The sequence below is a fragment of the Ricinus communis genome, chromosome 10 (assembly GCF_019578655.1).
Source record: "Ricinus communis isolate WT05 ecotype wild-type chromosome 10, ASM1957865v1, whole genome shotgun sequence".
In the NCBI taxonomy this organism is placed as follows: Eukaryota; Viridiplantae; Streptophyta; class Magnoliopsida; order Malpighiales; family Euphorbiaceae; genus Ricinus; species Ricinus communis.
In genome coordinates, this window is record NC_063265.1 from 24,975,983 (window position 1) to 24,994,243 (window position 18,261).

The 18,261-nt window shown below is 31.5% G+C and overlaps 1 protein-coding gene across 2 annotated transcripts; it reads right to left on the reverse strand.

Annotated features, from left to right (window-relative positions):
• Positions 1-4,965: 4,965 nt before the first annotated feature.
• LOC8280369 (aladin) lies at positions 4,966-17,665 on the reverse strand. Of its 2 annotated transcripts, none has more exons than XM_025158817.2 (14): positions 17,508-17,665; positions 17,358-17,413; positions 17,108-17,263; positions 16,631-16,745; positions 16,394-16,490; positions 16,097-16,276; positions 15,729-15,787; positions 11,666-11,753; positions 11,510-11,585; positions 10,962-11,061; positions 8,886-8,937; positions 7,694-7,831; positions 7,501-7,588; positions 4,966-5,737 (listed from the first exon to the last, which is right to left on the reverse strand). In XM_025158817.2, exons 1-14 carry the CDS (start codon positions 17,563-17,565, stop codon positions 5,675-5,677), a joined length of 1,326 nt encoding a protein of 441 aa, XP_025014585.2. In that variant the 5' UTR covers positions 17,566-17,665; the 3' UTR covers positions 4,966-5,674. The 2 variants fall into 2 exon arrangements, with proteins under 2 accessions (XP_025014585.2, XP_002527374.3); XM_002527328.3 differs by having other exon boundaries at positions 16,394-16,493.
• Positions 17,666-18,261: the final 596 nt, after the last annotated feature.

Consider the following 18,261-nt stretch of genomic DNA (forward strand, 5'->3'; position numbering starts at 1 on the left):
AATAACTCACCATTCTTTAGAATGGTGATGGCTTTGGCTTGCTCAGGTTGACTTGGTAATTTTCCTTTCTTATTTTCTTGTACAGCTTCAGCAATTTGCCCAATCCAATCGCTTCATTGAAGCTTCAATGGAATCAGTTTTCTTGTCATCCATCTCCATCCTATCATGGGTAGCTGTCATAAACCATTAGAGTGTTTCCTCTAAGCTTGTTTTTCTTTGAGGAGCTTGTCCTTGATTTTGGAATGGAGGGTTTTGATTTCTTGGATATTGAGGCTTTTAGTTTTGGTATTGGGGCTGATTTTGGTTCCTCAATAATTGTGGTGGATTTTTGTCATTATTTCTCTAGAAAAATTTGGATGGTTTCTCCAACCTGGATTATAGGTGTTGGAATATGGATTATTCCTAGGTTGCCTAAGCTTATAAGATTCCATCAAATTAATTTATTCATAATCATTTCTTGCATAATTCTCATAAGATACACTAGCACGATGACCATAAACACTACATATACCACAAACCTCATTGCTTGGTACAATCTTAGTTGAAGCAAGTATTTTAACTTGTTTAGTTAATTGAACTATTTACATAGTGATTTATTAGACACAACTTCATTTACTCCTATTCTTTTTATTCTTACACTCTTTTGTTGTAAATTGGCTCCTAACATTTTAAAGATATCATAAATCTCATCAGCAGTTTTTTCTTACATTGCACCCTCAATTGCATTATCAACCATACATGGATATTATTGTGTTAAACCATCATAGAATGATTGATGAGTAATATAAAGTGGGTATCCATGGTGTGAGCATTGTAATAAAAGTGTTGAAGTGGTCTTATCCTTCATGAAAGGATTCAGTATCCTTTTGATAAAAATTAAAAATTTCAGACTTTAAATCTTTAGTTTTTTTATGTGAATAAAATTTACTTATAAATTTTTTATAAACTTCATCTCAAGTTCTCAAAGAATTAGGATGCAAGGTCATTAACCAAGCCTTTAGTTTTTCCTTTAATGAATAAGGAAAATATCTCATCCTTAATTGGTCCTCATTTAATCCAGATAATGGGCATGTATGAACTATAGCATATAACTCCCTAATTAAATAGTAATGCATCTTCACTAGGCATACCATAGAATGAATGAAGCATATTAAAATAGTGTTACCAATTATAGGCCGAGCATAATCCTTCATAGCCATTTGCCTTTTGGCTACTACTTGTCTTTGTTCGTTAGCCATTATTTCAACCTCTTCTTCAAAATCTTCTTCTAGTTTTTCTTCAAATTCTTCTTCTTCTTCTAGCCTTGGAGGTACAAACTCACTCTCTACTTCTTGGTCTTCTTCTGCCTTTTTAACAACTGATCTCAAGTTGTAGGGATTGTAAGTTGATGAATCACCTAATCTTGTTTTCCTACTAAGCATACAAATTAAAAGAAAATTTTCAGATTTAAAAATAAAATAAAAACATATAAACAAAATACAAAGTATAAAATACAAAACTTGATAATTAATCAATATAATATTGACACAGTTCCCCGGCAACAGCGCCAAAAAACTTGATGACTATCAATATATAATCGCAAGTGTATGAATCGTTCCTATAATAAGGATAAGTTCACCATCGATCTCACAAGGAACTATAGAGCATATATTATATAGACTAACTATTATACAAAAACATTGAAAATAAATATAAATAATGTAAATCAGTATTTTGGAAGAATGAAATATAAAACTATAAATTAAATATACAATGATTATGATGTATGAAAACTATATAATAAAACTAGTATTTAGTTTAGCCATTTACTAAGTAATCCATTTGTTTTATTTTAAGTCTAGATTTAATGAATGAAACAGTGATGTGCATTTTTTTTTAGCCACTCAAACTAATGATGCAACTAAAGTCTTTTTATATCAATATAGATTGAAGTAATGATAGTGTCTCTAATACATTTAACTAAAAGATTTTCATAACAAATATTATTATTAAATTGGTATGATGGTCAATTAATAACAATAATTGAAACTAATAAAGAAAAGAAATCATTCATCAAACATATAAATAACAAGGCTCATACATAGTAAAAGGACTAAACTAAATACTTATAAAACTAGCTTGACATATTTAATCCAATAGTCATTATAATTAAATAGAAAAACATAAAAACTAAACAAAAAGTAAAAGTTCCCTCTAGATATAAAATCCTTCAAATAGGATGATGATTTTTCATCACTTTTCACTTCTTGAAAAGCTCCTTAAATTTTAAAAGAACAATGAAATTTAAAAAGTTAAAGTGTTGTGGCATATAAACTATAGAGAATTGCAGAGAGAGAAATAATAGAAAAATGCAGATTGAATGTATGTCTCTATTGTGTAACTGGTCTCCACTACTTTTAGAGATTCTTTCTGCAAAGTCCTCCTCCAAATACAAAATTTCTAAGAGTTATCTTCTACAACTCTTAATTATTATCAATTAAGTAAATAACTAATAATAGTCCATAATTACATAAAAGATTTAATTAATTCCCCATTAGACCTTGATATATTCAGTTATGTCTATAAAATTAGTAGTCCACACATTTTTAATTTCAGGTCTTTGGCAGCAACAACTCTATTCAAACTTATTTGTAAATATTTAACTCATGTTTTTCCTTTTTGGCTATTAACACCTGAACCAGAAATTAGACAATAAAAGGGCGACCAAACTACAAATTAGGCTCAACTTACCAAACAATGCAACTTATTAAATAATATTCACATAAATTCAATTAATCATCATTAAGCAATTTAACTAAACCATCCATTCAACATCATTTAATTACACTAGTTGACATATTTAATTTAATCAATTGAGGTGCCAAGCATATTAATTTAATGTTCGACTTACAATGTCTCAATTTAATGTCTCGGAATATCTGCCCATAATCCTAGTTTATGGATCGTCAAAACATTTTAACAGCAACGGAAATGCGATCCAAGAGTACCAACTTGAAGATTAGGATGTGGGTATCCCAAATATATAGTTGTTTTCCCTAAACTCTCACTAGAAGGGAATGAATCGGGCGAGATAAGTGACGGCACCGGCAAAGCTTCATGTTCTCCGATCATCGGCCAAACGCTGGAGTTATAGGCTGAAACTGTCTAGATTTAGGTTTTGGGGAGTGAGGATTTTGATTCTGATGCTAGTTGTCACCAATGATGCTAGCAACTGGCTATTTTAATAGTGGCCAAAATGTATACAAATTTCTCTATTAAAATCGTCAATCTCAATGAATATCAACGATAATGGAGGTCAGAAACTGAATTGAGGGGCTTAAATACGAAACGCAAAGTTAGTGATTACCAGAGGTGATTTGCATAGTGAACAAAAAACGGCACTTGCAGCAACGTTATGGGTATCAACGGGAGAAAGGAGAGCGAGGGCAGGGGCCTGGTGGTTATTCACCAAAGAAATGTAATTACTATTTAATCCCTCATAAATTTATAGCTACAATAACACCCTCTTTGTTTTTTTAATGTCTTCCTTCTTTTTCTTTTTTTTATAGGATTGGTTATACTTTTAATTAATCAACACCTATTATAGGGCTCCATAATATTAAAAGTAATATTTAAATATTAATTAAGATCCATGAATAGATTTTTATAAATTATGCAAATATGATTAAATTGAATAAAATTAAAGTTTCTTTTGAAATTGAAAAATTAGACTTGGTTCGTTTTTTTCATTGGTTTGTGTTTGGTTCAAGTGTTTAGCCATCATATGCTTGGTATTATGACTAATGGTTGATCTAACTTGTGTTTAATGTATGGTTGATGAATTATTGATAATGAGTTGATGATTACATATTGTTGAGTTTGGATTTGGTTATTTTAGCTTCTTTATGTTTAATATCGATACTAATATGTTGTTCAGTCGCCCAGAATCTTTGAGCGCATCTAGAGAGGGTCATGGATGACGGTTGTCAGCATATTAGATATATATGCATAAAATGTCTACTATAAGAAATCAACATAATAGTGATAAACAATTTTCGTCACTAAATAGGGAGAGAATTGTGATGAAATGGCTGTGAAATTAGTATAGTGAAATTATTGCGATTTAACGAAGGATTCGCAATGGAATAGTGATGAAAAATCGGTGACAAACAAATTTCGTTACTATATGGTGCCAACTTTTTATACTAATTTTAGTCACGGATTAGCAATGGAAGCTAGTGATAGAAAATTATTCTCACTAAAATTTGGCGCATAATAGATGCTAAAATTAATGACAGGCGTGTCCTACTCAATATAATTTTTTTGGTATATATTGAACTCATCAACGGGTTTGATTGTCTATCATTGTAGACAACATATAATTTTCAGTATATGTTGAATTTAGTGAAAGCCAGTAGTATGTCACTAATTAGCAGGAATTTCAAAATTTAGCATTGAATTCAATATAATTTTTTATATATGTTAATTTTAGCAGTGCAGGAATTTCAAAATTTAGCATTGAATTCAATATAATTTTTTATGTGTTAATTTTAGCAGTGCAAAGCATATCGTTATGAATTAGCAATGGATTTTAAATCCTATCACTAATTTCAACATAAATACTTTTAGAATATCTTGATTTTAGTGAGTTTTACAAGTCATACGATAGCGACAAAATACAACACTAGCGACGGAATTATGCTAATGATAAAGTAATCTTTTTCCCAACCTTTCTTTCTTTTTCCAATTCCTCGTTATACTTGAATCGATTATTATTAAATATCTTTCAACTTCTTAAAATCCATCAAAATCTTTAATTATCCTCCAATAAAATCTATAAATTTAAAAACCTTAATTGATCCCATCCCTTATTTCTGGATTAAAAAGCTCTAGGAAGAAAACCCGAAATAGGAAATCTCACAAAATCAATGCTAACATACTAACACCTGAAAAGGGATACTTGTATGTCATTCTGTTGGCACAGGCTTTAGAACAAAACATTCACTTCAAACTAATTATTATTGTTATTATTTGCTATCACTGACATTTTATGGTGCTCAATAACACCTAATGAGGCATATGGGGTGCCTAAACTAGATTCAGCTACCAGAGATTTTCCATTATCCTATGCTTCAATGGCTTGTAAGATTTCCACAATTTCCGTAATCTCCCATTACAATATTTGCATAAAAATGAAAGAAAATGATTCAACCTTTTTCACCTATCATCCAACCAAATGGTCTATTGAAGCTCTCTTTGTTTCACAAAAACAAACGTTAACAGGAAAGAGAAGGTCCATAAGTTCTCCAAAAGCCTCCCTTAGCCGCTTTATTTTGACCAAAAGTCACACGTCCTGCGACAGAAACAATGAAGATCAATCTCTGCACATGAGAAAAGCGACCAGTACCTTGTCATGTACTTCCATGCCTTCACCCATGCTGGTTTGAGCTCCTTGCATAAGCAGGTTTCTAGGCAACATATTTAAGATCAACAAGATGGCTTGAGTCTTTCTCGAAGCAGTAGCAAAATGCTTAAGTCAATTTAACATTATGGCACTCCGAATGCCAGAAGCTTCAATCCTTTTCTTTAAAGAAGGCAGATACTTTGAAATTACAGTCTCGCAATGGGAAAAGTTGATATATGATACGGAGGGCAGAGGGGTTAAAAATATCTTCTACCAGTAGACCTGCCTTAACTAGGCAAGAATGTGAGAATGAAATATGAGAGGGTAGGTACAGCAAAACCCACTGCTCCAACACTGCACAAGGAAAAGTAGTTGCATATCTTATTTTACAAAGACAAATACATTTACATGTAGAATCAAAATATGTGCTCAAGTTTTGAAGTTCAGATGTATAATAACCATATTTGAGAAGCATTCAATTCATGAGTGGAGATTAGTTTGAGAAAACACATGCAAGACATTCGCTACATCTTTTGGCAATTGTCATATCACATCAATCTTTATGAATCATGTGAATGCCTAACAAAATACAAAGATACAATGGAAACTTAGAACAATAAATATTAAAATTTTGAACATTGATTATGATATAATTATATTCCTTTCTTTTTTCTCTTAAATTTCATTACTTTAGTCTAATCAAATAGGCTTAATTAAAAAAAATTACACCACCTGTAGCATTTTTTTCAATTTAATCACGTTCTTTTAACTGTATGAATGCCATGCATGACCTTTTAAATTTATGCAATTTGATGCACAATGTTGGATTGTGGTGACATTAGTCTTGCGTGGCAAACTGGAGCACAAATCACTTAAACACATAGAATCCTTAAAAAAAAAACATGTTCCGTGTTTTGGTTAATAACTAAAAAATACTAGACTTAAACCCTAGTTCTACTGGTATTTTGCAAGAAGAATGATAATGTCTGCCAACTCGAGTTCCCCAGGAAAAAGCTCCCGTCGTTCTTATTCTTGTGCTTCATACTCGTGCTCCATCAAACACCAAAAGTTTTAAGAACTACTACTTCCACTTCTTCTTATGTTATTTGGTCATTTTATCAAACAGCTGGTGTGCAATTTTTATCTCAAATTGAAATCAACAAAGGCACTAAAGTGACAAGTCCAAAAATGAAAATGGCATTTTTCTTGGATGTTAATCCATTTTGTTACACTTGAATCGAATTAATTTTTGGAAAAATAGATTAAATAATGAAATGAAAATGGTAAGATGAAAATGAAAAATTTGATGTGCTTGAACCATTTCCAAGAAATGAATTTACAAACAAAAAAATGAATTATTAATCTGGATAAAATAGATCTATCATTTGCCATTTGATTTCTAATGGTGGTAATAAGATGGTGGAGGAAAAGAAAGCCCATTCAAGGAAAAAGAATGAAAAGAAGTTTTTGATTTAATTGCTTTAGTTAGGATAGTTTGAAACAGGAAGTTTTAGGAGCCAAACAATGTGTTTCTGACGTGGAGCTACTTTATAAACAAATCAAGCTCTGAGTACCACCATGTTCTACCAATTTCACCAAATTCCGTTTATATGTATCGAATTGCAAAAATTTAAAAGGCCATGCATGACATTACTACAATTAAAAATACACGATTAAATTGAAAAAAATGCTAAAGATCATGTATTTTTTTGTAATTAAGCCAATTAAATATAACTGTCATTTGCTTACTGTTTCTCCAATGCTTGACATTAAAGAGACTAATAGCAAGTTGAAATAAATTTGACAATTTCTTACTCATTTTAAAATTAACAAGAGAATCTTATGCAGATTGGATTATACTGACATTTTGTCATGGAATGTGCTTATATGCAAAAGAAAAATATAGTAATTTGCAAAAATGTTATAGGAATTTATATATGTATATTGAAATGTATTCGGTGGCATGCCAATGCTCATTTTTATAAGGGTTATATAGTCACCAATTTTTTTTTAAAAGAAGAAAATAGTTTGCAAACCAACAATCCAACCTATATCACATATCAATATATACAGAAAAATTAGTTCAAAGAAAAATTTCAAGGAATTAGAGAACTTACGACAGAAAGCAATGGTCCCTGTTTGAATTTGTCATGAAATGAAAATGCAATTGGCTTTGGATCATCTCCAGGCCCTCTAATAAATCCACTGATTCAAATCATGGCAATTCAAAATTAAATACTGGCTACAGATTGAATATAATCATAAGAGTTAAAAGAAACAGAGAGAAAAAGGCTACAGAAAACAGCTGACATTAATGATGTAGAAATCAGGGGAGTCCTTCTGGCGTCATATATAGCGATGAGACCCCTGTAGACATCATCTCCTCCTTTATATGATACAGCTAATCTTTCACCTGAAGCATCCCAGGCTATTTTCTCAATTCCTTGACTGCACAGGACATGTGAGAATAACAGTTTGGAGAGTTACTTTGAACCACTTTGATTATATCGGTATACTCCAGAGAAAAAAAATGATAGTTCAAAGCCAAAAGTTGATGTAGACTCGATGAACAAACTTAGAAGACATTTTGAGAAAATGAAAAAGAGGAAAATTAGGAGATACAAGTTTTGTATATAGGGCAGTGGATGTTTCAGTATTTGATTACTATAACAAATTATTTATCTAGTTAAACAATCCTACCAAATGTAGGATTACAAAAATAGGATTAATTAATCCTATGGATTAACATACTTGTACGAACAATGTTTAATTTAAGCAATCATACGGCCTAACTAAGCCTAGGATTAAGTATAATCCTAAGGATTATGAATCCGTGAACCACACGGAATGTAAGAGGTATTAAAAAAATATCAGTTAAAATCAACATGTATTCCAAAAAGCTTGAGTGGTAAAACTCCTATCTGACATAGAATATTCATTCTACCTAATCTTGCATGCAGCTTAGTGAGAGATGCGAGCAATTGCAAATTTAGCATTCCATTCACCTTTCTAATGAACTAAAAGAAAGATTTGGGGGCAGAAGATTCAGATGCAGCCAGATTATTGAAGTAGTCATGTGATATACAAGATATCACCTTTGATGAACAATTAATTACAATTCTGCCTTAAAGCCAATCTAGTTTGAGTCGATTATTGATTCATAAGTTTTTCATAATAACATGCTATTCCTATCTTCTGTCATTTTTACAGCATCCTTAACCGCATATATCTGTAATTAGAGGTTTAAGCTAAGGGGAATAGGGGTGTCAGGAATTTGAGCCTGTGACCTACTAGCCCAATGCTATAACTTCAGATGTATCAGACTATGACTTACAAATTTGAGACATAGTAAAAAATGTAAATAGAATTTATGGATCATTGCTACCTAGTTAAATGAGAGAGGCAGAGAGAGAATCATCCAAAGCAAAATCAGCATCTATTGAAACATCTTTCAAAAATAAACAAAAAATAAGATCATTCATTTCAATAATCTTATCTCTACCTGCCTGTCAGGGATACTATCTCTGGCAGATCAACTGGTAACAGGTGCGCATCTGCAGGAATTAGGAAACCAGTCATGCCTATCAGCATATAAAAACCAAAAAAGTCGAGCAAATGTAAATACTTTAAACTTAAAAGCACCAACAACAAATAGAAGGTATTTAGTGGAATAAATTCCCTCTCAAAATCAAATTTTGATTCTTCAATTTTAATTAATCTATTCTCATAAACGTAATTATAAAGATGAAAACGGGAATCAATTGTCAACATGGGAACCAGAAGGATGTTTTAAAATTTTCTAGTTCTCATTATGAGTTTATCCATGTGTTTGCCTGAGAAAAACCCTGAATTATATACAAACATTAGGTCACAGTTTGGACATTTATTTTGAAAATTATTTATATAAAATCTAACTGCAGAACTCTCTTCTTTGGCTCTTAAGCATTAAAGCTACACAGACCAAAATATGACACAACTATCATGGCTGAACTTGAGTATGCTGACTCTGTATCCCATTTTAAAGAGGTTAGCGTGGCAGTTTTCTCAGCCATGCTATACCTCTATGTTGCTTGACACTAACAAATGTCGAATTTAGGTCTCGGAACAATTTTCTTTTATCAAAAGTGCTTTCCTTATAATCCATATCAACACATGCAGACCATGAATGTGAAGATTCCACCGCTTCCCTTCCTCTTTCCCCACTTCATTCTCTCTTTCACTTTTACCTCTTTCTTTCTCCTCGGCCTAAATTCAAAATGTTATTAATTTTGCAAGTAATACACTTTCTACGGTTGTTTTAAGACAGAAAATAAAATAGCATTTTAACCGTGAATTTCTAAGATTTTCTCAGAAGCACATTAGCCCATATGTATGTTGACAACTAAAGCCATTTTTATGTTATTTTAGTCCACCACGCAATATCAGGTTACTAAAAGTGCAAGGGCAATTGCTTGCAAATTTCCTATTCAAGCACTAAAAAGAATATAAAACTAAATTAAATTAAATTTAAAAAAAAAAAAAAGGAATTCCACACACTTAATATATGAGGAAAATAAATTTAGGGACCCAAAAACGTCGTCATGTCAAACTCAAGACATTACACCATAACTAATTAGGTAAGATATAAATCAACAAAAGCATAAATAAGCTAAACTCAAAAACCAGTGATAAAACTCAAGTTCATACCTGCCAAAATAACTATAACCTATAATACCCTTGACACACAATTAAGAGAAGTCTAAGCAAAATAAACAAACATATTCTTAAACTAAAGAGGCCTAAATTAGGATTGTAGAGTTTGAAATAGTTCAACTAGGTTGTGTTTGGTTAGAAAGGACAGGACAGGACAGGACAAAATAGCGAAAATGCTCGTCTTCTGTTTGATGCATGCAGGGACAAAGATAAGAGGGAAATTTTTATCCAGTCCCAACAGTAGTTTTCAGTCCTTCCAAAAAGTGATGGATAACCTTGTCCCAATTTTTTACCAAACACCCTTACCTATTTATTTTAAGTTTAAAATCAATAATAATTTCAATTCTCTTATAAAACAAATACATAAATAACATATTAAAATTAAGAAAAATGACAACATAAATAAATATAAAAAAACAAATGTATATTTAAAAAATAAAAAAAAAATGAGTTTAATAAAATAAAATTAGTTTGCAACTATATTTTATTAATCATTTTAGGATAAAATTTTGAAAAGTTAATAAATAATTATGAGCATATAATTATACGCTGTTACTAAATATTAATTTTACTTATTTTTCTAAATTATTATTTTAAACAAGATAAAAATTATAAAATAAAAAAAATTACAGTCAATTTAATATATCATATTAGCTTTTGTCTTGTCTTCTCTATTTTACATCAAACATTAGACGGGATAATTAGTTGTCTTGTCTTGTCCTGTCTTGTCTCGTTTACCTCTGCATGGCAAATGCAGCCTTAGATATCAAGGGTATAATATTATCCTACATCAATCTTTTAACCATAAGCTTGCTCTTTCTCCAGCCTCTTGTTTTCTGCAGCAAGGATGAGTACATGGAAAACTTAAAAGGTTAGGCCTGCATACCCAAAGATGGAGGTTTTGATGAAAAGTGAATTGAACCCAGCGTTGCAGATCCAGAGAAAGCAATCAGAACCATACGTCCATCTGGATCCCATGTAGCTCCCTGAAACAGAAGATCAATAGTTGAAGATTGCAGCAAGTAAACTTATCACATGATAAGTGTCCAACCCTCTCGAATAGAAAAAAAAAAAATTGCAACTATCCAGGCCACAGAAGTTAGGCCACTTGAATCAAGCCCTAAATTGGGATAGGATATTTCAAAATTTGGATAAGCAATTAAGTTTCATGCACACATGATACCTTCTGAAGAATTGTTTTGAAATTTTAAAGAAATAAGGGAACAGAAATTGATTACTGTTACTAAGAAGTCCATTAAAAAGGAAGATTGGCGTCATTCATTATAACTCTCACAGGACTTGAATAGAATAAGAAAGTAGAATGCAGATTCATACTGCTAATATTCAGTGGGTAAATGGTGTCCAATATCTAAACAAATTATAAACATGAATTTAGAAGCCATCAATCAATAATGAAAATATCATTTCACTTACTGTGACAAAGCCACTGGTTGAAGACCATGGTTCGGATGTCCATGTGTTTGTTTCCCAAAGGTAAAATGTCCCATCACTATAAAAGAGCATAATTATTAGCCTGTATCTCTCCAATTGCAATATACCCATTTAAAAGAAAGGGAGCCACGACCATACAACTTTGCAGTAAAAAAATAATCTCCAGTAGGTGACCATTTGAGCATTGATATGCCCCCTAAACCCCGTCGAACAGGTGTACCCAATCCTGCAAATTATTTAAAATCAAAATGGGTTAATGTCAATGATGTAGGACGGATTTAGAGTAAGTTGTTCTGTGGTAAAATTTGCAGAAAATAGATAATTGAAAGGCTGAAATCTTATGCCTATCTCAGGATTTCCGATCCGATATTTGATTGGCAACAGAAAGATAGAAAACTTCTAAGAATCACACCTAGAAGCAATCATTCCAAAGAAAACGTTTCTTCGAAATCACGCCTAGAAAAGAATTGAATCACACAAACCTAAAGCAATAATTTGCAGGAGAAAAAAATTTGTTGAACTCTGAAATTGAAAATAAACAATAACAAGCCTGAGTATTGATAACAGTATATAATCCTTAAAACTAAAGACTTTAGACTCATAAAACTAATTCTAATCCTCAAAGTATTTGAACTCTAAATAAAATAAGAATAGTACTTATCCTAAACCGACGAGAATTAAAAATTAAAGACTCCTAAGAAAATGTAAAACAGTATTTCAGAAAAGTTGGAGATGCAAAAAATACCCCCAAGTGTTGAAATTGTAAAATACTATTCTCTAACTCTAAGTTCCTGAGTTCTTTGAACTTTGTTTTACTTAAGCTTTTCCTTGTCTGCATCATTCTCCCATAGCTGGAGAAAACTCTACCTCCAGTTTTGAAATGCCTAATAAGCAAAAACATTAAAATGATTGGACTTCGATTTGGCCTTCTTAACTATTGGTAGCAAACAAAATCGTAAAGACCTCCCTTTAGACTCATCTATGAACTTGTTAGGAACTAACACGGTCCACCTTTTCAACAGATTGGCGACACAAATTCAGCACTTTGAGCATCTGTGAAATCATGAACAACAAAGTCCACTCTTTGTCCCTTTTATTTCCTTTCTTCCAATTTGAATCATATCCATATTCGCATCCAAAAGTACTTCTAGGAATTCTATGGCATAAGCCTTTTCATGTTCGACTTCTTGTAATTATTTACAATTCTTCATTGCTTCAATTGATGTTAACATCTTGCACATGCAAATTTTGGATCAGATCTTTATCAATTTGCAGATTCTGTTCTTCAATTGTCCTTGATGCAACATGTAAAGGTTAGTCAACTAGAAGTGCTGGTTTTTGTGGAACGTCTTGACTACTAGTAGTATTCGGAAGTTTGGTGCTTGGATTTGAACAACTTTCTAAGCAACTCATCCATCTTAGAATTCAACAGTCAAATATTGAACTCATCTCATCATTCAATCGATCAAATTTGATCCATGCTTTTGATGGAAAGAATTCTACTTCTCAAATTGGTTCAAGTAACTAGCCATTGGCATGCAGCTATTTGTTGAATTATGTACTTTTTCACTCATCTTTTGGCGATAACACAGTGGCAAAAATTTCTCTTGAAGCTGAGTATGATATGCAAATAGGGAGACAGCCGCATATTAATACGTGGCAAGATATGAAAACAAAATACTAGACCACTATAATTTTGAAGCTCTAATCAAATTCCACTTTGCAAATCTTACCCTACGCAGTTCCTCAGAGATGTAGCGACAGTAAGATTCAAAAGAATCAATCCAATCTCAAAATTTTGCAGGATCACCTCTAAAACATGAAACTTCTAAACCCTATATCCCCATTGTTGATAAGATCAAAACCATCAAACTACAGTGATCTTGAAACTTTGATACCAAACTGATTTAGAACAGATTTACAATAAGCTGTTCTACAATTAAATTTGCACAAAAAAATATAGGACTGGAAAGCTGAAATCTGATGTTTATCTCAGGATTTCAAATCAGATATTTCCATTAGCAACAAAAAGAAAAAAAAAAAAGAAAACTTGTAAGAATCACAACTAGAAGCACTTCAGAATCACAACTAGGAGCACTTAAGAATCACGCCCAAAAAAAAAATCCATTGATAATCACACCTAGGGAAGAATAGAATCACACAATCATAAAGCAGTAATTTGAAAGAAAAAAAATTTCCATTGAAATTTGAAACTGAAAATAAGCCATTACAGCCTATTTATTTGTAGGAGTAAATAATCTTTAAACCTAAAGACTTTAGGCTCATAAAACTAACGCTAATCCTTACAGGATTTGAATTCTAAATTAAACAAGAAATAAAACTTATCCCAAACCAAGAACTTAGAATAACGTTGTTTTTTATTGAAATTTGTTAAAGGAAGTCATTTCATTTGTAATTAATATGCAAATAAATCTATCTTTTATGTGTTAAACAATAACAATGGCATTCATTTCAAATGAAGTAAATATAGTGTTGAAAATATACAATAAAAAAATTATAGAGAGAGAAGACATGAGAGAAAGTACAATGAAATAGTAAAGCTGAAAGGTATTTTAGTCTTATGAAATATATAGACTCACTAATATAGAATCCATTTGGAAATTCTATCTATTTTATTAGAATATGATTTAGGTATAACCAATTCTATAAGTTTAATTATGTGGAATACTAAATGAACTTTCATTTCAACCAAACACGTAAACTTAAGATTTCCAAATGAATTCTATAAATTTTATGCGATTCATTTCAACCAAACACAATTTAAAACTCAACGATATAACTAAAAACTTGAAAAGAAATCTAAACGAGTATTCCAATGAAGTTGGAAATTAAAGTAACCAAACACATAAACTTTAGATTTCCAAATGAATTCTATAAAATGTTAGAGGATTCATTTCAACCAAACACAATTTAAGACTCGAAGATAAAATTAAAAACTTCTAAAGAAATCTAAACGAGTATTCCAGTGAAGCTGGAAATTAAAGAGATACCCGTAAACATCAAACCATAAGATACTATACCCTATCTCTAAATTTCTGAATACTTCGAATTTCGTTTCACTTCAGCTTTTCCTTGTCTAAATCAGCCAGTAATCGAGATCATAGATCTATGGAAAAAACATATCGAGCAAAAGACTCAATTCTTTTTCCTTTCTTTTGGATAAGCAAACATAGAAATAAAATTTATCAAAAGTGTGCCAACCCAAATATAACAAGAAAATCATAATAGACACAGAGAAAGAATCAATTGTAACTAATTAATCATAGAGTTTAATGAATTAAAGTAACACTTTTAAGTTTTTCCATAAAAGGGCGTGTTGACCGTCACAATTTCCATGGTTTTATAGCCTAAAGAACACCTGAAATGAAAGCGCTAGCATGATGTGAGATAAGCCTAAAAGAAGGGTCATAAGACTCTAGATTGAGAGAGACAGACAAACAGATGATTTTCTGTTTCACTTCTGCCAAACTAGGCCTCTCTCTTTCTCTCTGCTTCTATTCTGCCTTTGCAGTCTATCAACCGACATAGTACAATATGGCAGATACCCACTATATGATCGTCCAACTTGAATTCACTCACCATCTTAACATGCCTGAAAAAATAATACTCAACCAAATCTCTATTAAGAACTGATCCATACATTACATATCAGACATCATTATCCTAAATCAGCTTTTTATTGCAAAATTGATTCTTGCAAGGATATAAAAATATTTAACGTCAAAAGCTTTTCTTTTTGTGTAACTTAACACTAAACTCTGTTACAGTTCCAGCTTTACAGTTCATCATGAACTCACAACTAGGAAAAACCTAGTAGCGCAAACAACTAGGAAAAAACCTAATAGTCTAATTTCTCGGGCATTCTTCACACAACCAATACTCTAAGACAAAACAACACCATCACTCAAAGCGAGAATAAAAGAGCCAAAAGAATATTTCAAATTTGAACACTCAAACATGGCCACACAAGAACAAGTACTTCTCCTCCCACCCCCAGCCCCTAACATGTAAACACTGTATATGATACAGCCATTTCTATGACACTACGGAACCCACAAATGAGGGTAAGCATTAGGGTACTGACACTATCTTTTGTTAGCAGGAAAAGATAAACTAGTTGATTCTTTAAAAGCTGACATGCTAATTACAACAATTTAAGACATGACCATGGCAAATTTACCTTGTGCAACATCCCATATGGTAAATGAAGAACTTTCATATGAAGCAGATGCCAAGTATGTGAAGCCAAGTCAAGGAAGATAATGCCTCTCAACACCAGAAACTGATCCAAAAAGATCAATATGCATATGAAAATTTTAGGAAGAATTTCAAGTATTGAGGCTTAAGCAAGCTCTGTATACAGATTTGTAGACTACTGTTATAGAAGAGAAACTCCTCCCACAGCGTTTTTATGCAAGGAAACCCTAAAGAGTAAAATGGAATATGCTCAATTGCATCAAAGAGCCATCACAACAAGATGTAGCCTACAAAAACATTCTAACTAATGAGATAGCATATTTAAATTTCGTATATGCATTATTAGGATATCTTCCATCAGGACTCCAAGAGAGTGCACTTATTTGTTCATCATTATGACCCCGAAGAAAATCCACTAGAGTCCACCGATTTCCAGAGCCTCTAGAAAGAGTTCCCAAGGATGAAGCAGCAACAGATCTCACAGATGCTGCATTTCCAGGACACGATGCTGACCAGATGCAGATTCCACCCCTGAATTCAGTTCAGTAAAAGATAACTCACACAAGCATAGTGTTACAAAAGATCAGCCATAAAGTACTTCAATCAGATATTAAAAGACATCAACAAATCAGCAACATTGATACTTGCTTGCATGCTACTGAAAGCGACTTTCCACCATTTGGCCTCCACTCAAGAACTTTGATTTCTCTTTGGGAGTCACAAGATAAGATGCATGCATCCTTCCCTTCTGGTTGAAGAAGTAATAGTTACATTAAAATGCTTTAGAAAATTCAAATGGGACTCAAATGCAATGGTTTTTAATTAAAAAAAGAAGGATGACATAAGTTGCTGGAATCCTGTATGAAAAGGACCAGAGGTACACACCTGGTTCTTCATAATCACGAATTATAACCTGATTTGGGCTAGAGATAAATGCAATAATATGTTTATGTTGGTGCCAGCTCACCCCTTTAAAATCAACCTCTGGCAACAAGTTTACCTACAAGATTCATGATTTGAGAATACAGAAGAATACAAGACGATGTAATTTTTCATTTACATGCTACTAAAAGTAGAACTTACACTTCAAATTGATAAAACTAAATTATTTTATGAGATAGTTCAAAAATAGTTATTAGTCATGTTTAAAATAGTGTGCATGCTTATATCTAATAAGAATCAATATATACAAATTGACCCTTAAGCTGTCATTTCAACATTCACGACTCTTAAATATACTACAACATCCGCTGAAAAATTTCATAATTTTGTCATTTCAAGCACACAAACATCATAGACTAAAAAAAAATGATAGAAAAAATAAATGAACAAACAAAGAGATTTTAGTTGCATGTCAGTTACATTATTGGGATAAAAAACGCGTCTAATAGAATCATTAGCAAAGACTTGCAGCGCTTTAAACAAACTGTTGGGAGTTCCTTGTTCTAGTGTCTCCTGCTCTCCACTAGGGACTGCCACTGGATCTGCTTGAAATTGAATGGGACTGAACACCATTCCCTAATTGTCACAATTTATTCAAAATTAACAACAAAAGCACAAAAGAAAATCAAATACGAAACCCTTTAGTTTTAGAAGAAATGGAGAAACAAACCAGGATTTTTCCATAAGTGTACTTGGCTCGATCGTCGGAGATACTCTCAGCTGTAACTGCAGATTGCATTAAAGAGTAAAATAGAGTCAGTTCTCACAAGAAATGGGTAACCTAAAACTCTAAAACTGTATGAATGAGAGATTTTCATACCTAGATCTCTGTTTATTTCGCAGATAGTGACTGATCCAGGCTGTGGGAAAGAAGGCATATTTTAGAGAAAGAGTACTATAGAGGTTGAAGTTTAGGGTTTATCTTGCAAGATTTTCCCCTTGCCGTGGAATATGTAAAAAAAGTAAAGTTCCATGTGTTTTTTTAGACAAAAGAAAATTGGAACTTAACAATTTACAAAATAATTTAATTGTTAAAAAGTAATTTAAAAAATTATTAATCTAAGGTGATTTATTAATTAAATAATAATATTTTAAATTATTAATTTTTAAATTTATATTATTAAATATAAAAAATATAATAATAAAAACTGATCGAAACAAAAATAATTATATCATTACAAATTAATATTTTTTAATAGAAAATACTTCCTTTTAATTTAAAAAAAAATTATATATACTAAATTGTTAAATAATAAAATCATAAAGGTATATTTTTGTATTTATCCTTTTTATTTTTTGTATTTATCATATGTGGTAGCGTTGTCTAGTTACCTTAAAAAGATATTCTTCCATGCATATAGACCAATTAATTTTTCTTATTCACATGAATGTTAATAGTTGAATTCATTATTATCTGCATAATAAAAAAATAATAATCTAAATTTAAAATAAAATAATATTTTAATAAATTAATAATACATCTCTTTCTCTATTGTCCTGAGCCTTAGGTGCCATCTTGGAAAAATAAAATATTTATTTAAGATTTTAGTTTATTATTTATAATAAATTAACAT

Bases quoted from the DNA above. Each gene is read 5' to 3' on its own strand.
- LOC8280369 (XM_002527328.3), bottom strand. From the start codon at position 17,565: ATGCCTTCTTTCCCACAGCCTGGATCAGTCACTATCTGCGAAATAAAC. The intron at 11,754-15,728 runs GTAAATTTGCCA...AATAATTTGCAG, and splicing joins CATATGGGATGTTGCACAAG to GATTGGGTACACCTGTTCGA. The intron at 11,586-11,665 runs GTATGGTCGTGG...GCTCTTTTATAG, and splicing joins TATTTTTTTACTGCAAAGTT to TGATGGGACATTTTACCTTT.